Consider the following 19518-nt stretch of genomic DNA (forward strand, 5'->3'; position numbering starts at 1 on the left):
ACAGAATCTAAGCTCACAGCGTTGTTTCAAAGATTAAACGAGCTGGCACGGGTGAAGCGCTGGCATACAGCAGTAAGAACACCATAAGCCTTTGCTACTATTCTTTTTATCACCTTTATTAACCTCACTGTCACCCACCCACCCAGCACATCTCCCTCCAAGCCCCTTGTACTTGAATGAGACCCGTCAACTCTTAGGCCTGAAAGTCCCCTGCCTTGAAAGCTGTACTTCCTCAGAGGCTGGTATCTAAGTAACTTATTTGTGCTTAATTGTCATTTTCTGAAAATCTGCATAGACACAGGGCTGTAATTAACTTTTTATTGGGATTCTCCCACATAGGTTAAACTACTTGCTCAGAGGAGCGCAGAGTCAATGACAGTAGTCAGGATGGAGGGAAGGCTGCCCTCTCCTGCCTGCCTTGTGATAGACAGAAGCAGCTGCTGAGACCCTGGAGTTGTTACACAGAGAATGTGGAGGCCGAAGAGGACAAACGTCCACCTGAGTGGCAGGCTACGACCTGCCATTTATCTCTTCTATCACCAACAGAGGTGACTGCTGGCAACTCGCCCCCTTTGATGGTTTGGTCATTCCTCTCCCCAGAGCCTGCCTTCGGGCTACATCACGTGATCTGACGGGCAGTGGGGCAGAACAAAACCCTGGATTCTGAATCAGCAGATAGTCACATAGTCAGGACTAGTCTGAGAGTTTAGCAGCTAAATTTCTTTGGGAAACCATAGACTCTCCAACCTTGGGTTTTCTCATCTGTAAAATAAAATTAATAGCAACAGTAACTTCATACGGGTGTTAGAGAATCAAAGGAAAATATGAAAATGTTTTAAAAATTAAAATTGGTGTAAACTACTCGAATTCCAGTGGGGAAAAGAAATGATGATCTGAGTTGGCAACGTCTTTGGTAGCTGGGCCGATTCATCTTGATTTTTGCTGTCAGGAGTAAAACAGGACAAAGGCAAGCAGTAGATGAATGGGTTCAGAGTGAGGCCTCTGCAACCAACTTGGCTGCTTAAGTCTTGGCCACCTCCTACTCTACTGTGTGTCTTTGAGCAAGTTACTTAAGTGAGCGCTCTGGGTCTGAGTTCCTTCACCTACAAAAGAACACTAATAACATCTACGCCAGAAGATTGTCAAGGGAATTAAAGAGTTCACGCAGGTAAAACATTTAGAAAGGTGCCTGGAACACAGCCAACCTACGCTAAAAATATTAGGTACTAGGATGATAATGATTATGATGATGATGATGAAGAGGAGGGGGAGGGGGAGAAGGACATGATATCGGTGATGAGGAGGAGGAGGGGGATGAGGATGGTCCTTCCTTCAGGCTTCTCCTTTTCATACAAGTAGAATCTAACCATTTTAGACTGCTGCTATTTTCTTAATTACTGCCACTTGCATTTTCAGGCACAGAACCACTAGCTTCTAGCCTAAGAATTCAGGCTTGCCAAGAGGTCCTGGGGTTCCTTACTGCTGGCTGCATGGTGACAGTGAAGTGGGGGCTCTCATCAAGAGGTCCTTATAACCATGACAACATGAGCAGCGCCACTCTTCTGAGGATGTCATTGCCATGACAACACCTGAGTGACCAAAATCAAGAGGCCTAGGAAAGTGCTGCGATAAAGAGAGAAAACACATCAACACGTGGAGAAATGTGACCGTTCAAGGGCAGAACAGGGACTGGTCAGTGTGGACACTTGACAGCAAAGCCAAAGGGAGCAAAATAAGGTCGAAGAAAAAACTGTGTTCACCCTCGCTAAGTTGTCCTGAATTCTCAAGGGTCATGTGGCTCTAGGTAGAAATAGAGATGCAGAGCGAGATGGAACCAATTCCTCCCGGTCCTTCCATCTTACACAACGTGCCCTATCAATTCAGGGTTCTTCCCCTCTCAGAGGAAATGGGGACAAGATAATGGGGCAAGGAGAATGGATTTTCTTGGACTCTGAGGAGAAACGTTGGATGGATACTCGGGAACTTGTCTGCAAGCCCGGACTAGGTGGAGGAGACACCGCTACCTGTCACAGCAGGTGCTTTCTTCCGGCTTGGTGAGCTCTCCCCCAACCGAGACATTTTTCTAGACCAAACACTGAGATCGTCTGCTTCCTCTGCCCCATCTGACCCAGGCTCAGCAACAGTGAAGCAGCAGGGATATTTGCAGAATTTCCAGAGTATACATCTGTAAAAGCTGAAGTATTTCCCCCAGACAGTATCACCCTATAGAACTGGATTTAGGCTGTATTCGTCCACACTTCCAGGTGTTTAGTTGACCTTCTCCTTCCATCCATAGGAAGCTTTCTTTGGGCATGATGGGGGCTTCACTTGGATAATGACGTGGCCAGAGTCGGGGGGGGCTGCCCAGGCTCACCTGGTTCCTGCTCTGATTTAAAAGAAAAGATGGATTCAGACATCCTGCTCCAGGTGAGTACTGAGGACTTTGAGAACTTCTCCGTGGCCCCTGGGGAGAGGTTGGGGGATGAGCAGAAATCATCCGACACCCCCAGGCTCCTCCTCATGGGCGGTTTCACACTCCAAGAAGTAAGTGCTTCAATGATCAGTCCCCAGCGGAACCCTCACTAGACCCTGCAGCAGAGGCTCTCCTCCAGGAGATGTTCCACAGGGTCAGAGATGGTCAGTTGCTTTAGCAACATGGTGACTTTAGCTCCAACTTCCTAGAGCACTCAAAAGCCACATAAAGAAACTTTGTTTTGCAAATATGTTCCTATTAAAGGGTTTCATCTTCAAGAAATTCATGGAAAAGACTCTGACAAGTACAGGTTTCTGGTAACTGACTGTACTGCTGAACTGAATGAATAAGCATTTTCAGAACTCTAATGAAAAACTGATGAACTCAAAAAAGTGCTAACAAAAGATCAAGATGAAAAAAAAAATTTAATTACATGGGACTGAGTGAACTGATGAGGATGAGTATAATTTTTGTGACTTTCTGTCTGAATTAAAAAAAAAAAAATCCCACAAGGACTCAGAGGCAAAGAATATACAAATCAATTTTCATTGCAAAGTAAAGGAGCTGTTACAGTGGAGGATTACTGGACTGAATGTCAATATTATGACATAGTATGAGTGTGTTTCAGGTTTGGTAATTGCAATCATTGTTGCTTTTGTTGTGGTCATCCATGTACAATGCTTCGTGTCAGTCTATTTATCTCTTGTAAAAATAAAATACACTGTGTGTGTGTGTGAAAAAAAATGTCAACAACAACAAAAAAAAGAAACTTTGGGGTGATGTGGCTGAAGGTCAAAATTTATAGGCTGCTCCACAAGCAGAGACAAGACTTAGCTAATCCCTTTCTTATTTCATCTGAGGAAGAGGGATGACTGAGAACTCTGAGGCGAGTAATTACCCAGCAATAACAGCCGGGGAGTGGCCAAGGGTGGCCGGGCTGCAGACTGGACTTTGGGGAAAAGTCCCTTTGACCTCACACTCCCCGCCAACCCCACATTCTGCGAATCCTTAGAGCATCATTTCTCCAAAAACGTTTATTACTCTGTCCATTTCTTCCGCCCATTCTCTCCCATTCCAATTAATCTTTATCTACTATCTTTCATCGGAACCTTTCTCACCAATGTCTTGTGTAAATGCACTCTGCTAGTTCTCAGCCCTCATCTCCCTTGACGTCTAAGCAACACATGTGATACTAATCACCCCCTCCGTCCGTGAAACGTTCTCTGCACTTGGCTTTCAGATGTCCTTCACGGCTCTCCGGCCACTTCTTCACAGTCGTCTTTGTTGGATCCTCCTCTTTTAACACCTCAACATTGGAAAGCCCTGAGGGTCTCTCCCCTATCCATCGTCACCCACTAGGTGGTGATAGCCAGACCCGTGCATGCTGACGACGTCTGGATTAATTTTTCTGGCTTCTGGACCCTTGCATAGCCAACTGTCTACTCAGCACCTGCACGAGCGTACCTAAAGCACCAAGCTCCTTTCTTCCTCTGCAGGCCTGCTCCTCTTGGAGTTCCTGATGGCAGGAATTGATAGAAGCAGCCACCAGTAGGCACAGGTCACAAACCTTAGAATCCCCCTTGACTCCTAACTCTTTCTCACAACGCACATCTAGTAAGTCAGCAAACCCTGTCAGCTTGCAGAACACATTCCAGACTAAACATAGTCTTATCGTCTTGGACCCCACCATCATATTCCATCCTTCATCACTTCTTGACGGACTAAAGCAACAGCATCCTAACTGGTATCCCAGCTGCTACCCTTACACCCCCGCCCCTTTACCCCTGTCTTTCTCTTCAAACCGTAAACATGACCCTTTAACCACATTTATTCACTCAGTTCACTCTCCTGCTTGAAACTTGCCAGTGTTTTTATTGGAACAAATGTCAAAGTTTTTACCTTGGTTTTCAAGGCACTACATGACCTGACTCCTGACTCCCTTCACACCATCCTGTGTCACTTCTCTGCATCAACATTCTTGCTGTTGCACAGAGACACCAAAGGTCTCCGCAGCTCATGGCCTTGGAACGTGCAGGTCCCTCTGCTTGGAACGCCCCCTTCTTAGTCCATCCAGTTTGCTGCCTCACTTCACTCAGGTCCCGAGGTCTCTGCTCAGGCTTTCTCTCAACAGCCTAACCAAAGGAGCACCAGAATCATTCTTTGCCCTGTCTCTGTTTTCTTTTTCTCCATAGTACTATCTCTCCCTGACATCGGCTCACATATTTGTTTATTGAATATCACCTAGTCCCACACGGCAGCCCCATGGGGCAGAGGCTTTGAATGCTGTGTTCATTGCAATGCACTGTCTTGTTTTGGGTACTCAAAAAATATCTGTTGAATAAAAGATGATGCATTTCTGCCTACTTATCATATCTCTGTTGTACTCTATCATTTCTGTTCAATCAAATAAATCCTGATTCTCTAGAAATAAATAAATAAATATGTCTGGGGTTGTTCTGATCATCTTTGGAGAAAAGGAAACTAACCCACATGGATCAACAGGCAGAAATAAATCAGACACCAGCTGGTTCCTAACATACTACCTATTGCCACATGGGAGAACAGCCAGAAAGATAATCCCTAGTCCCCCAAACCTGGCAATGAGGGAGGCCAAGTCAGAAATACGGGGCTCCTTCTCAGCTTAGTGCCTACCCTCACTCCCACCCATATTAAACCCATCACCAGTTCTGGCAATTTGGTCTCCTGCATATCTCTAAATTCCATTCTTATCCTCCACTCCTGCCATCTCATGATCTCTGACTTTGACCTTTCAGTAGCTTCCTAAAGGTCAGTCTCCTAGCTCTGGAACACAAGGAGGCTTGGCCTTGCCAACAGCTACCTTCTGTCACCACCCCACCCTCGGGCTCAGGAAGAAATGGGATTGAGGCTACAGATGAAGCCTGTGAGATGTGCTTCCCTGCCTTCCCTTGGGGACCACAGGGGCTAAATCCAACCAGCCTCACATCCCTCACTGCTGGGGGTGCCACACAGCAAGCGACTGCCTCCCTCACCATCAATGCTCTGCAGATCTGTCATTCCTCATGTCTCCCGACCTTCCAAGCCTGATGGCTCTGCCTCTGGAACACCCACTATCTAAGCAAAATGCTCCCCCAGACCTCAGGCTCCAGGCTGAGCATCCCCTGACCTGCCTTTATTAATTAAAACCCAGCTGTTCCCTGAGGTCAGCACTTCCTGGGTAGCTCTCAAGAAACTGCTGGGTTGTTGGTTTTGGCATTGGAGGTTGGGGTGATGGTCTTCCTTACTCCCCAAGGTTGTTTGAAAACCTTTCCTCTTTCACATTTTTGTTGAAAACCTTGCTTCTTCCAAGGTCTTGCCCTCCGGCAATGTTGCATGTACCCCTCCTCTTCCTGCTGCCAAGGACTGGTGTCCTGAACTCCCCATGATGCTTTGAGGGCTTTCACACCTGAATCACAGCCCAACTTGTCACTCACCTGGGCCATTACCTGGACTGTCTTCAGTGTTCCCTCTGGTGATTTGTCAGACACTGGCACCATCAGCTTACCTGGACCCTGCTTCTCCATGGACCTGTTCCTCCATCTGAGCCCTCTGCTACCACTTTCACAGGACGAGACACGTCATTCTCTAGAACCTGAAGTCACTAACGAAGGGACCACCGTTTCTGACTTGAACCTTATAACTTCCCAGCATGCTCAACTACTCACCCCAGAAGCCCACGCTCACTTTACTCACTCATTCGTTACACAAATACTTATTGAAGGTCTAAGACTGGATAGGCTCCATGCTCTGCACTGCTGTACGCATGCTTCTCGCCCTCAGGAAGCTTAGAGTCCATTGAGAGGAGGGCAGGTACTGAATAAATCTTCTGTAGCCACATGGTCTCCATGACGATCCTGGACCATGACAGAGGTGTCCTGATGGAGGGCCTCGGATTCACAGTTTGCCCTTCCAGGAATGCTCCGTTGGAATTATCCAAACGCCTCCTCTCCCAATTTTCATAGGGTATCTTCTTAATAAACCCATCCTTATCTACTCTATGGAAGGTTGCAAACCCCAAACAGATGCTTGATAATCTCTTTGCCTCTTATCCGGTTAATTTTTTCACAGTAATTACCATATAACACACTCTCAGGTTCACTTATCCTTGGACTTATTTTCTGTCTCTCCCAGTAGAATAGAAGCTCCATGAGGCCAGGGATTTTTTCTGCTTTGTCCTGTCATGTATCTCCATGGCCTAAGACAGCTGCATAGCAGTAGCTGCTCGACAGCAATTATTGAGTAAATAATTGAATCAATGTAGGAACAACGAAAATTGTTTTGCCAAGGAGTCTTCCCAGGCACAGAATCCATGTCACCTTCTCTGCTTAAATCCTTTTCGGGGACGATGTGTGACAGAGGAAATAAATCAACAGAGGGAGAAAGCCATTCTTCTTTCTCTATCATTGCAGATGACTGGCCAAATATCTCCAACCACTGTGACCTCCGTGAACCATTCCATAAAGGGCAAGGCAGTGATGCAGGGAATTAGAGAAGGAGCGCAAGGCCTCCTGGGCTGCAGATCAGCTAAGCAGGAGGAGTCCTGAATCTACTGTGGAGGAACGATTAAGTCCAAAGTCATTCCTTTTAACTCTCAGAGGAGAGGGATTTGTTTTGGGGGCGCTGGGAGAGGGGGTTACCATAGAAGGATCCACCTCTGTTGGGGAGAAGTAAGGGATAAGATGATCCTCCTAGGGAAGGAAGGGCTACCTAGTCCTCACCCCAAACATGCAGGCAACAAACAGGCTGGCTGGCCGTGCAGTAGTGTCCGGAGAGCACGAGCGGCCCAGCCAGGAGGGGGCCAGGCCCTGGATCTGTGAGAAGGGAGTTGGTATTCCGCTCGCTGCTTTCCGACTGTCCTGGCTCCAGCAGGACAAGCATTTTACACCCCTAGGAAGATGAAGTATGCCAAACACCACAAGGACACAGAGCGAAACTCAATGGAGTCAGATAATGAAAAACATAGCCTGGAATCCAGCAATTTCTTTTCATATCTAAAGCCGTTAATGTGTAAAACAACCTAATAATAACAACCAAAGCACAAGACACACCATTTTGTGAGTGAATGGAAGAGATAAATCAAGTCAGAGAGCAGCTACCTCACTGCCATGCACGCTCTGTGGTCCAGGGGGTGCGGGGGAGGGGGAGAGAGCGTGAAGCTCACACAGGCAGCTCCGTAGGTGGAAGGCGCCTCACCTGAGAACTGAGTGGTCAGCATCTGTGCTGGGGCTACATCCTTTGCTCAGAGGTATCGTGCAAAGACCCACTGAAAGGAGTCTGAGACTCTGGGGAGAATGGAACACCCAGGCCCAGCACAGAGCCCAGCCTGGAGTCCAGTGTCCGGACAAGAGTGTGGGTGAACTTGTAGGAACACTAAGAAAACCTGGACCTCCAAGGACCACAGGCCCTGGGCTGCCAGGAGGCCTGAAACAGAGAGTAGCCGTGTCCCAGACATGGAGAAGAAGCCATGGGTCAGAAGTGAAGCAGGGATAAGAATATGAATCTTGTGTGGCACACGTATACAATGGAATATTACTCAGCCATAAAATAAATGAAATTGAGTTATTTGTAGTGAGGTGGATGGACCTAGAGTCTGTCATACAGAGTGAAGTAAGTCAGAAAGAGAAAAACAAATACCGTATGTTAATACATATATATGGAATCTAAAAAAAAAAGAAAAGGTTCTGATGAACCTAGGGACAGGACAGGAATAAAGACGCAGACGTAGAGAATGGACTTGAGAACACGGGGAGGGGGAAGGGTAAACTGGGACGAAGTGAGAGAGTGGTATTGACATATATACACTACCAAATGTAAAGTAGATAGCTAATGGGAAGCAGCTGCATAGCACAGGGAGATCAGTTCAGTGCTTTGCGATGACCTAGAGAGTTGGGATAGGGAGGGTGGGAGGGAGACGCAAGAGGGAGGGGATGTGGGATATATGTATATATATAACTGATTCACATTGTTATACAGCAGAAATTAACACAACATTGTAAAGTAATTATACTCCAATAAAGATGTTTAAAAAAAAAAAAGCATATGAAACTTGGAGTCAGAAAAGCTTGGATTTCAATTTCACCTTGCCCATTTAAAATTTGTGGGCCAATTATCCTCTCAGCTCTCCATTTCTTCATCGCTAAAATGGAAATAATGCCTACTTGTCAGGGCGTTTGTGAGAATTAAGTGATATAAGATATGTAAAGCAGAGTGCCCAGCAGAGAGCAAATATCCCACAGCAGTGGTTCTCAAACTTAAGTGTGCAACACAATTCTCCGGGGATTTGCTAAAATGCAGAATTCTGGGTCCCATCCTAGATCTGGGGTACAAACAAGGTGATGCCCATGCTGTTGGTCCAGGGACCACCCTTGGAGAACGGTACCATACAGCACAGCAGTTAAGCACATGCTTTCTGGAGACAATGTCGCTGGGGGTGGGATTTCAGCTTTGCCACTTGGAGCCTTGTGACCCCGGCCCACTTGCCTGGCGCTCCAAGCCTCAGCCCCCTCATTGGTAAAGTGGTTCATCACAGGACCGGTCTCACACCAATGTTGAGAAGAATTCATACAAGTATGCTGCATGTTTAGAAGAATGGCCAGCGCATTTCGAACATCCACACATTCTTATTGTAATTATTGGATAATAGACACTCTGCAATTTAGACTCTAGGGAAAAAGCAGTCATCACAGGTCAAGATAAGATTCAGGATGGAAAAGTAGGTGCAAAGTCAGAGCTCCACAGAGAAGTCCTCGTGGCCAGGACAATCTGATTGGAAACAGTCTCCAAGCTCTCCTGGCAGCTCCTGGTGGGACCTGGCCATGGGGCCCCAAAGCCTTCAGCTGGTCTACAGGGGTTCCTCAGTGAGGAGGTTACCATGCCTACGGTGGGGGGGTGAGGCCCTTCTGTACCCCCCAAAGAGCTGCCTGTCATGGGTGCTTCTCAGGGAGGGGGTCTCCTGGCCTGGAGGGGCTGCCATTTTCACCAGCCTTTGCAATAACTGAGCCAGGGCTGGTTAGCTTCGGTGGGGAAGATAATACAATCTCCTTGCTTTTCTGTTTCCTTTCTTGTTCCATCAAAACAGTTCTGCATGGTAACGGTCACCAAGTAGCCGCATAAATAGCCCAAGACTCAGGAGAACATGGGGGAGGACGCTGTCAGCAGCGCCTGCATTCAGCAGACGTCTGATTCTACAACATTTTTCAAGGGTTTTAAAATAATTGGGTAAAACCACAAACAGCGTCTGTGGTGTGCACTCCTGCCCTTGGTTTCTAGACTGAGGCTTGATTTCATATGTTCTCAATTGAGGCACACTGAACTCATTAATTTCCCCACTAGTCTTTTTATGATTTTCCTCTTCTTTGAAGTAGGAAGTCGCACAGCTATAATACTGCTTTAAACCAGATCATAAATATTAAACTTACAAAAAACCTTATTGACACTGGCACATTTTCCCCTAAATGTATCTATCTAGCCATAATGTTACAGTTAAAGAAAATTACGGAGTTAAAAGAGTGATCTATAAACGTCTCACTCCACTTTTTTCTTTGCCACCTTGGTCTGTGTTTAAGCCATTTACTTAATGAGTTTCTGGATCACTTTGCCTCGTATTGAGGTTGGACCACTGGTTTATCTCCATCAGAAGAAATTGCTTTCTCTGTACAGGTTGGACCTAATACCGTATGCTCCCCTGTTCCTAGGGAGAGGAGATCTGCCACTTTCCATTATGATGCAATTATTTTTTTTTCTCCCACCATCAATGACCACTGCAATATCTTTCGCAATAGCAATTACTTGTCCCTCCTGGGATAGCCACTTGGGGTACTTGGGGAATTTTAATCAAGCACCTATGTTAATTAGAAAATCATGGGGGTTAGGGGGAGCTGATTAAGCATCTTCGAATATCTGTCCTTTCTGGCAATTGACTGAGCTTGGGCTTTTGTAAGGATTCAAACTTTTCAGAGGAAAAAATTTAATTTCCTCCCTTTTGTTCTTGTCTCCTGGGTGGGAGAGAAGAGGAATGGGCTGGCTGGGTGATGGAAACTACCGGGGTCAGGTGCCTACTGTGTGCTGCTGGCCGGGCACTCTGCATTGGGGGGCGTGATTCATCCCGCCAACCTACCCTGACACGGCTTGGTTATCTCTCTTTTGCAGACGAAGAGTCTGAAGCTCGGTCCTGGGGTCAACAAGGGAGGCAACGGTTGGGGGAGAGGCTTTTCTTACAGATTCCTCTGATTGGTTTGGGAAATATATGATGATGCAGAGATGAAGTTCCCGGATCTTACCCCTTTCCTCACTAAAATTGATTTTGTTTTAAATTATGTGCCAGAAAGGCTCAATTTTAAAAAGGGAAGAAACACACTGTACCTACACTATTGGACACACTTTCACTATTGGACACTTCTTTCAAGGGCCTGTCACTGTCTCAGGCTGCGCTCAGCACTGGCGATAAACTACGACCACGAGAGGCCTGTTGCTGCTCCCCTGATCCCGTGGACACTGGGGAGGGGGGCAGTGGGGGGTCTCTGGAGCTGCAGGTGAGTGCGGGCACCACCGCCGTGCAGTGTGCTGTGGCGTCTCGGGAAGGGCCGAGGCACTCCGACTGAAGAAAGTCATCAGAGGCTCTCAAACGGGTAGCATCTGAGCCTGGTCTTAAAACAAAAGTGGACTCTCTCCAAAAGCCGCGGGAAGATGGTCTAAGGAGAGTGGAAGTGAGTCCCAGGAGGAGACGCCACGTAGGTGGTGAGCCTCAAGCTACCAGTGTGACTGCAGTGCGGGGGGCCTTGGGGTCCAGGGCCAGATCACGGAAACGCGAGGTGCCGTGACAAGAAGCAAGAACAAAATCAGGAAAGAAGCGTATCTTCGGAGAGGCTTACTGCTGCCCCAGCGTGACCCAGGCAGTGACAGTGCAAGGGAATCCAAATCCAGCTGGACCTGACTTCAAACCCACCTGTTTCGGGCAGGTCACCTCCAGCTATGAAAGGGAGTCACTCACTGCAGGTGGTCAGAGCCTCAGAGAAGGGCCAGACATTCCAAACAGCTCAGAAGAATGGACCATTCTCACCTGTCCTCAGGAAGCAGGTGGAGAGGGCAGACACGCTGGTCACCACCCATGCCCACCTGTGGGAGGAACCTCCACGGGAAGGATCCTTCTCTTAACTGTATCTCTTGGACTCTAATATTCCAGCAGAAGACAGGTGGGCAGCTGGTGGTTCAGCAGGTGCCCCCGCTAGGGAGACTCCCTGACAGGGAGCAAAAAAATCACAGATCTCAAGGCCTCCTTTCCCTTCAGGCCCTTGTTTCTTGGGAACTTAGGCTAATTCCTGGCTTCACAACACCTTGGCCATGACTGGAGAGATAATTCAGTCACTGAGTTCCCCCTTGGCTTATGGCAGAAAAGATGTATCGCCTGTATCATTAATTACAGGGCATCCACCAAAATGAGACTCCAAGAGTTGTCCAGAGTTGGCACAGATAGAGATCTTTCATAAGGATCTGTGTCTTTCCTGTTTTTTTTTTTTAGTTCCCTCCTGCTGGGTGGTGAACATCGGTGGTGGGTGAGGTGAAGCCTTTAGTTCCATTTTGTCCTCCTTCCCTCCCATCCCCGGTGCCTCTTTTCTGGAGATGACTTTCTCGTCTGCCATCCTAATGATCGCTGTGCCACACGGGGCCCCTGACGCTGGTGCTGACAGGTTGCTCATTAGTGCCAGGGTGCCACGTCAGCCGGTGGCACGCCAGAGCTCCACGCCTGACACTCTTCCGCAGAGCTGTCACCGGAGTCGCGGCACCTGCCAGCTCTGGTTGAACTCAAGCTGTGATACCTCCAGTGCCAATTAGCGCTTCTGTGTCCTGCTTAGCTGGGGAGGAGGGCTTGTCAGTGCTGACAAATGGGAAATAGGTGGGTGGGGAGAGCTCAGAACACTGGCGAGAGGAGAAGGGCTCCCATCCGAGGGTCACTCTGTCCTCACCAGCTGGTGCCTTTGAAGACTCTGGGAAGCAAGCGCCAGGGCAGCCGACTGCTACCTGGGCCCTTCGACTCCAGCAGGAGAGCTGAGGCGGGAGCGGGCGAGACTGGCAGCCGAGGCAGGTTGCCCAGTCCTGCGGACAGGGGTGAGGAAGGTGTGCAGAAGCGCCCACCCCGCGCCGTGGGAAGAGAAGGCTTCCACAGCTAGGGCGCGGTGTGCAGCCCAATGGACATGTAGCCTTTTCCTAACTGTGCACTCTCACCCCGGTCTCTGTGCGGCCCTGGGAAGAAACCATCCGTCTCTACCCCAACCTCGATTCACACACCGGGGATGGAGGGGAGAAGTTTTTAAATGATACTTCTCTTTCTTGGGTACTGATTTCTTTCCTTGTATTGAACTTTTGTTAACCCGTGAGGAGCAGCAAGTTTTCACGTATTATTGAATTCACTCTCTCTGGGAACATCCAGGATTGATTCACGGAACTGTTCGGAGCCATTGCGGGTTTAGGCACAGGTGCGGTTGGAATGAGTAAGTCAGCACAAGGACCAGGTGCCCTGGAAGAGCCGGGTGAACCACGCGCCAGAGAAGCACCGACATCATGGGCGCGATCACGGTGAGGCAGTGATGACGGCAGAAGGCAGCTCACGCAAGACCCAGCTTCAAAGATGCCCGTGAGCCACCTCGACCCTTGCAAAAGAGAACTTGAAAAGGAGTCACTTCTTCAAGGAGAAGTCCAGCCCTGGCACAGCAGCTTCCCCACCAGAGGGACTTCGGGAAAGGCTTCAAGACCAGAGAAAATTTCCTGGAGACTTACCAGCAGAGTTTCAGCAGGAGACACACCAGGTCTGGACCACAGCATCAAAGTGGACAAGAATTCCTCAAGGAGGGGGATGGAATCTTTGAATTAGGAGGACGGCCATCCCCTTTGGGGCACGAGCAAACACAAGGGCTGTTCACGGAATCAACACGTATTTCTTAGATGCTTTCTAGGTGCTGGGCATTGTGCTAGGAGGTGAAGGATCCAAGCAAAGAGAGACATAGGCCCTGGTCTCAAAGAACTGATGAATCAGAAATCAGGACATCTCTTTGGACAGATCACTGGACCCTCCTGAGCCCCCTGCCAATACCCAGGTGGGAGGTGTTCTCTCAGCAGCCTTGGTGAGATTGTTATTTATATTTTCAGTGCTTTGTTTGATGGGATAAAGGGTGAGGCAGGTGCACCCAAGACGGCAGCCCCATTAGGATACTCGGTGAGCCATGACCCCATATGTACAGTGCAGCCCATGCAGCAGTGGCTGGACTGAGGCCTTCGTCTGGGTTTTGTGGTCGGCTCCCAGGGATGTGGAAATACAGGAACCTCAGCCTTCTCTCTAAAGCTCTGACAGTCCAACAGAAACTGGAGACATGAAAAGTTGGCCTTTGAGAATAATTTTTTTATGAAGTGTGAAGTCTTGAAGAGCATCTTTAGAATACATTGAAAGAGATAGTTTATCTGTTAGAAGACTCAGAGGAATAGAGAGCATTAAAGGTATTCTTTTGGATAGAACGACTCGAGCTTAAGGGCTACGACAAAATAAATTCTTGCATGCCTAGATAAGGAAAAGACAAGACAAGATGCAGAGTCATGAGTGAGAGTTGTGTCTAAGGGGCCCTGGGGACCACTGACGGTCCTTCAGCGCCCAGGGCAGCAGGCTAACAGGTGGGATTCGGTGAGGGGCCATTAGAACATTCGTGCAGTTCCAGGTGGCATTCCCATGTGAGGAAGTGACGTGGGCTCTTCCTCCTCAAAAGACCAAGGCCTGTGCAGGTACAAGCAACACCTGTACCCTCCCAAACAGGTATGCACCACGAGGGCAGGTATCTCTACAAAGCTAGTACACCTTCTCCTTGAACTCCTGGGAGCTATAAGTTCATGAAGGGAGCTAAAAAGACATATAACCAGTAATAACAGGTGAGATACTACTTCTCATGATCAATAGCAATGCCAAGAGGTAGCTTGGGAGGTCTTACCTCCCTCTTTATCTTGGATAAGGACAACTGACATTTTCTCCACCTGATGTCAAGTGCCAGGTAGGCACCTTCTGAGAAAGACCCCCAACAGCCCTCCCACTGTAAGATCACTCCCAGCTTCTGTATATCTGGATGGATGAGCCACTACTAATACAATGGTGGTTAACATTGCTTTATTACTTTTCCACATAAAAGGAGTCAAGGCTGGGACCTTATGCTAAGTGAAATAAGTCAGACAGAGAAAGACAAATACCATATGATCTCATTTATATGGGGAATATAGGAAAACAAAACAAAACAAAATAAATGTGCAAAACAAACCAAAGAAAAACAAACACATAGATATAGAGAACAGAGTAATGGTTACCAGAGGGGAAGTGGGGTCAGGGGAGGTAGTGAAATGGGTGCAGGGGGTCCACTGTATGGTGATGGATGGAAACTAGCCTTTTGGTGGTAAGCTCGCTGTAGTGCATACAGAAGTCAAAATATAACACACGGAACTTGTATTGGGTTGGCCAGAAAGTTCGTTCAGGTTTTCCTGTAACATCTTATGGAAAACCTGAACAACTTTTTAGCCAACCCGATGTGTTATAAACCAATGTTACCTCCATACATTTTTTTTAAAAAAGAAGAGATTTATATCAGCTTACTGCAGCCCCATATGAGTTGTGATAGAGGAAACTAGGGTTTTTCAGAAATGCACAGAACAAACAGACCAGTCTGGAGAGAACATGCAGTGAAGCCATCAAGGTTGCCCAAAGTGCTTGGCCAGGGTCAGCCCTCCATCAGGGGTTTAATGGATGTGAGCATACGAATGACCTTGATTGAAACGTGATCTGCCCACACAGAGTGGGAGCAAGGGTGAGAGCAGCTCTCTGCCTTTGGAGCCTTCGCTCAGGTGTAGCGTATCTTTTTCTCCAAGGAACCCCCATCTTGTCCCTACGTTATTTAAAATAAGCAGCCTTTTGGAGATATTTAGTGGGGCAAGATGAAAGTCTGGCTGCTAAGGGTCTTCAGCTCCAGTTCGGGCTGGGCAGCAGCCCGATGACAGCTCTGATCTCCAAATAATCAGTCACCAAGGAAGCGGCACCCTGTGAGCCCCGGGGTGATCAGTTACCGCGTGGCATGTCACGTCAGTTTGAATCTGGGTTAGCTAATCCAGACCGCAGATCTGGGAAAAGCTGCTCGTCTAAATTACTCTGATCCACAGGTAGATTCTGATTATCCTGCTCCTCTCCCCTTGATCCATCTTCTGTTTCCATAGCAGCTGAAACCCCAGTAAAATGGAAGCATCAGGTCAAGTCCCCTGGGGAAATGAGGTGGCTGATGGCCAGGAGAGAGGGAAGGACGCTAGGGCGCAGTGGTGAGAACTTCAGCAAGAGGAACGAAGAGGCGCCAGTGCAGAGGGAAGACAGAAGTGATTGTGAGGAGGAGAGAGAGAAGAAAGAAATGACGATGTGGGATGAAACAGAAGGAGACTGTGTAGGAGGCTGTGAGAGACGGGAAGGCGGAGAACAGAAACAGAAAGCGTGAAAGGACAAGAGGAAAAGAGGAGCTGTACGGAGGAGAAGGGAAAGAAGAGAAAAAAGGGGAGGGGAGGGGAGGGGAGGGCAGGGGAGGGGAGGGGAGGAGAGGAAAAGGAAAGGCGAGGCACCCAGAAAAGGATGAAGAGCTGCAGGGCCAGAGGAGGGATGAGAAAAGACATCAAGCAGGACACAGAGGGGACCTGCAGGATGGAGGGGGCGGTGCCACCTGACAGAAGGAAAGTCCATGTACCTGGGATGATGAATGTTTGCGTATGCTAAAGGCACAGACCGCCCTGGAGTCCAGCGGCACTGAGGTCCCGGCATTAAGCAGTGATGAACGGCGTGCACCATGGACCAGAAAGTCTGTCCATCTGGATGCCCCACCCTGGGATGTGCCCCAGGGCCAAGTTCCATCACTAACAACTTCATGCACAGTGAAGCCTCCTCCCAGACCATGGGCCAGCCCACGTGTAAGGTCATTTCCAGTTGAGAGATGGGCAGAAATTCGAGTGTCTTTCTGCTTCCTTTGTTCATGGCGGTAGTGTCAGGAGCAGTGGCTAAGGATGGCTCCCAGGGTTTCAGGCCAAACACAGTGAAAACCTCACCCCTTTTCTGAAAACCTCCGTAGGGCTAACTGTCACCTGAGAGAGGGAATTTGGTTTCTGGGGCCCATGCATAGTCTTCAACTGGCTTTTTTTTAATGTCCAGGTGTAGTAGACCTGTGATGCACTGCCTTCTTCAGGAACGAAGGATGCCTGCCCCAGGGGGTGGACGGACAGCCCTCGGCTGCAGCCCCTCATGGGGACCGTCTCATATGAAGAGAGGTGCCTGGCCTAGGTCACAGCCCTTCTGGGGACAGCCCGAATTCCCTGACCTCGACTGTTGTGCTGGCATAAAAGGCCACCCCCATAACCTCAATAGAGGACAATTCATCCTATCTTCAGAACGCCCCACAGGGCTAGTAGAGATGCTTCCCTGGTCATCATGGCAACTCAACCTCTCCCTCGGCCTGACCCCGCCTCCCTCCCTCCCCTTCCACAGGCTTGATCCCAACGGCACCTCCAATAAACTTCTTGCTTGCCAGTCACCTTCTCAGGGTCTGCTTTAGGGGGACTCAGCCTGAAACACCCAGCAAACCACGCCAGTGGCGACTTTAGCATCTTTATTTTTATTGAAATCTAGTTGATTTAAAATATTGTGTTAGTTTCGGGTGTATAACAAAGTGACTCAGTTCTATATATATATATATATATATTCTTTTTCGGATTCTTTTCCTTTATAGTTTATTATAAGATATTGAATACAGTTCCCTGTGCTATACAGTAGGTCCTTGTTGTTTATCTATTTTATAGTAGTATCTCTTCTTTAGCCTCTTTAAACCTGCATGACTCAGCAATGCACTTACCTTCATACATACATGCAGGCATACACACACACACACACACACATATATATACATATGTACATAAATATATTCCATGTTAGCCAGATATAAGCAGTGAAATTAAGGATGTTTTTCAGGTCTCTGCTCAAATGTCACCTTGTCGAAGGCCTTTCCTGACCAAACCTCTTGTCCTTCTGTCAATGTATCCTGCTCTATTTTCTCATCCTTATCACCACATATTATTAACATTATTATTTTGGTTATTCATCTCATGAGAATGTGAGCTCATGAGAGCAGGGACTTGTCTGTTCTGGTTTATTGCTATATAAACACTCAGTAGACATTTTAGAACTAATGAAATAATGTAATGCACCTCGCATAAAAGCTAGCTTAATAATAAATGGCATGTTGCCTTAAATTCTAAGAGTTTAACGTTCAATCCGTGAAAGCACAAAACGACACTTAGCCCGGTCTGCAAAACATCTAGACGTTTAGACAAAGTGAATTTTGCAATTCAGTCACACATTAAGTTGTATTTGTTACCTAGGATTAATCAGAGTAAAGCAACAAGAAAACCACAAAAGGACTAATGGCCTAGCGACCAGATATTTGGCCCTGTTGAAGCAGCACGGACGTGGAAATTTTCCTTGTAGGCATATGGCCATCCCAAACCCTCATCTATCATTGTGTGTTTGTGTCTTCTCTCTCTTACAAAACAGCCAGCTGAACAATGCCACCAACACCAAGCAGATTCCTCCATCGCCAAACGTGACCAGGAAAGTCGCCCTGAACAGCTTACCACCACTTCACCCAGAAACAACTGGGATTAATTTCCCAGGGACTGGAGACATCCTCCAGTGTGATTTCTAAAATCTCAGAGGATATGCCTGTCTTGCACTGAGAACACCGATACTGTCTGCGGAGCCGTGAGCATCTTGTTATCAGGCCACCAAGAATGGGGGACCCTTGGGACCAAGTCACCGGCGCCATAACCTCCTGCCAAGGCCAACGATTCTCCCGCTTCCTTTCACGACACGATACACCAAACTGCTTCTCTCACCTTTGGGGGAGATGTGTCTCCAAGTAACCGTCGGCTCTGGTCGACCCGTTGCTATGCAGGTGAGGCTGATATTGTTGCCTTCGTTGATGGAGATATCGGAAGAAATCTCTACAATTTTGGGAGATACTGTGGAGACAATACAGGTAGAAGGAAAATTAAAATCCTGCTGAAACATTTCTTTGTTGTCTTCAAGTGGTAGTTGGCAGAATAACCCAGGGATGGAAATATTGGGGCTATAGAGTCAAGGATGAGGAATCAGAGGAATCACCTTACACGTGAAAGAAACGTCTCACCTTGACTTCAGCTTCTATTTCCTCCTATTTACACACAATGTCAGAGGGTCTGAAAGGGATGGTTCCACTGCAGCCCCACAGGAACTGTTCTAGCCCCCCACCCTCTTCCGGTCTCCACTCTCACCCACACCGACCTCCCACTCCCGCTCCACACCGCGTCACGGCCGTCTTTATATGATGCACTTCTGATCATATTGCGTCTCTGCCTAAACACCTCCAACCGTTCCTACTGCCCACCTGAAAACACCCAAGCCCCTCATCCTAGCAAACCAGGCCCTTCGGAATCAAGCCCGAACCTCTGTTTCCGCTGACATCCCTGGCGATTCCACCTCTACTTACCCTGTTGTCATCCCCAACTCATCATGTCCTTCCTGCTCAGCCTGCATTTGGGATCTATATTCTTCCTTCTGTCCTTCCTGGGAAACTCCCAGTCATCCTTTTAGACCCAAATCAAATGCCACTTTGTCGCAGCTTGCCCTACCCCTACTCCCTCTGGCCTCCTGCACAACTCAAAGATCCTGCACCCAGATATGTTACACGCACCTGAGGAGGAGTCAATCAGACATGACAGACTTGGCCTCTTTCTCTCTCTGTGTCTTAGATTAATCCCCCCAAAGGATGAAGAGGTTCATCCCAACTGTAGATTTGGGGACAGAATCCCCCAACTTTGTTTAGTCTTGCGTTTTGGAGCCAGGGTTTCCTTAGGAAGCTACATTATATTGTGCACTTTCTCATTTATGTTTTACAGGACAGCATCCCACGGGGATGAGCACAGCCAGTGGTGTGCATCTGTCT

At 48.0% G+C, this 19518-nt stretch overlaps 1 protein-coding gene across 8 annotated transcripts in view; it reads right to left on the minus strand.

Annotated features, from left to right (window-relative positions):
- The window catches only part of NTM (neurotrimin), a 941546-nt gene that overhangs the window by 108801 nt on the left and 813227 nt on the right, over positions 1 to 19518 (minus strand). For all 8 annotated transcript variants that reach the window (XM_082476239.1, XM_082476241.1, XM_082476240.1 and 5 more), the window contains one exon: positions 18431 to 18556. In XM_082476239.1, coding sequence (XP_082332365.1) covers positions 18431 to 18556 — 126 coding nt within the window. The remainder of the gene's footprint in view (positions 1 to 18430; positions 18557 to 19518) is intronic.

This window comes from Balaenoptera physalus, assembly GCF_965194825.1.
Source record: "Balaenoptera physalus genome assembly, chromosome: 10".
Classification (NCBI taxonomy): domain Eukaryota; kingdom Metazoa; phylum Chordata; class Mammalia; order Artiodactyla; family Balaenopteridae; genus Balaenoptera; species Balaenoptera physalus.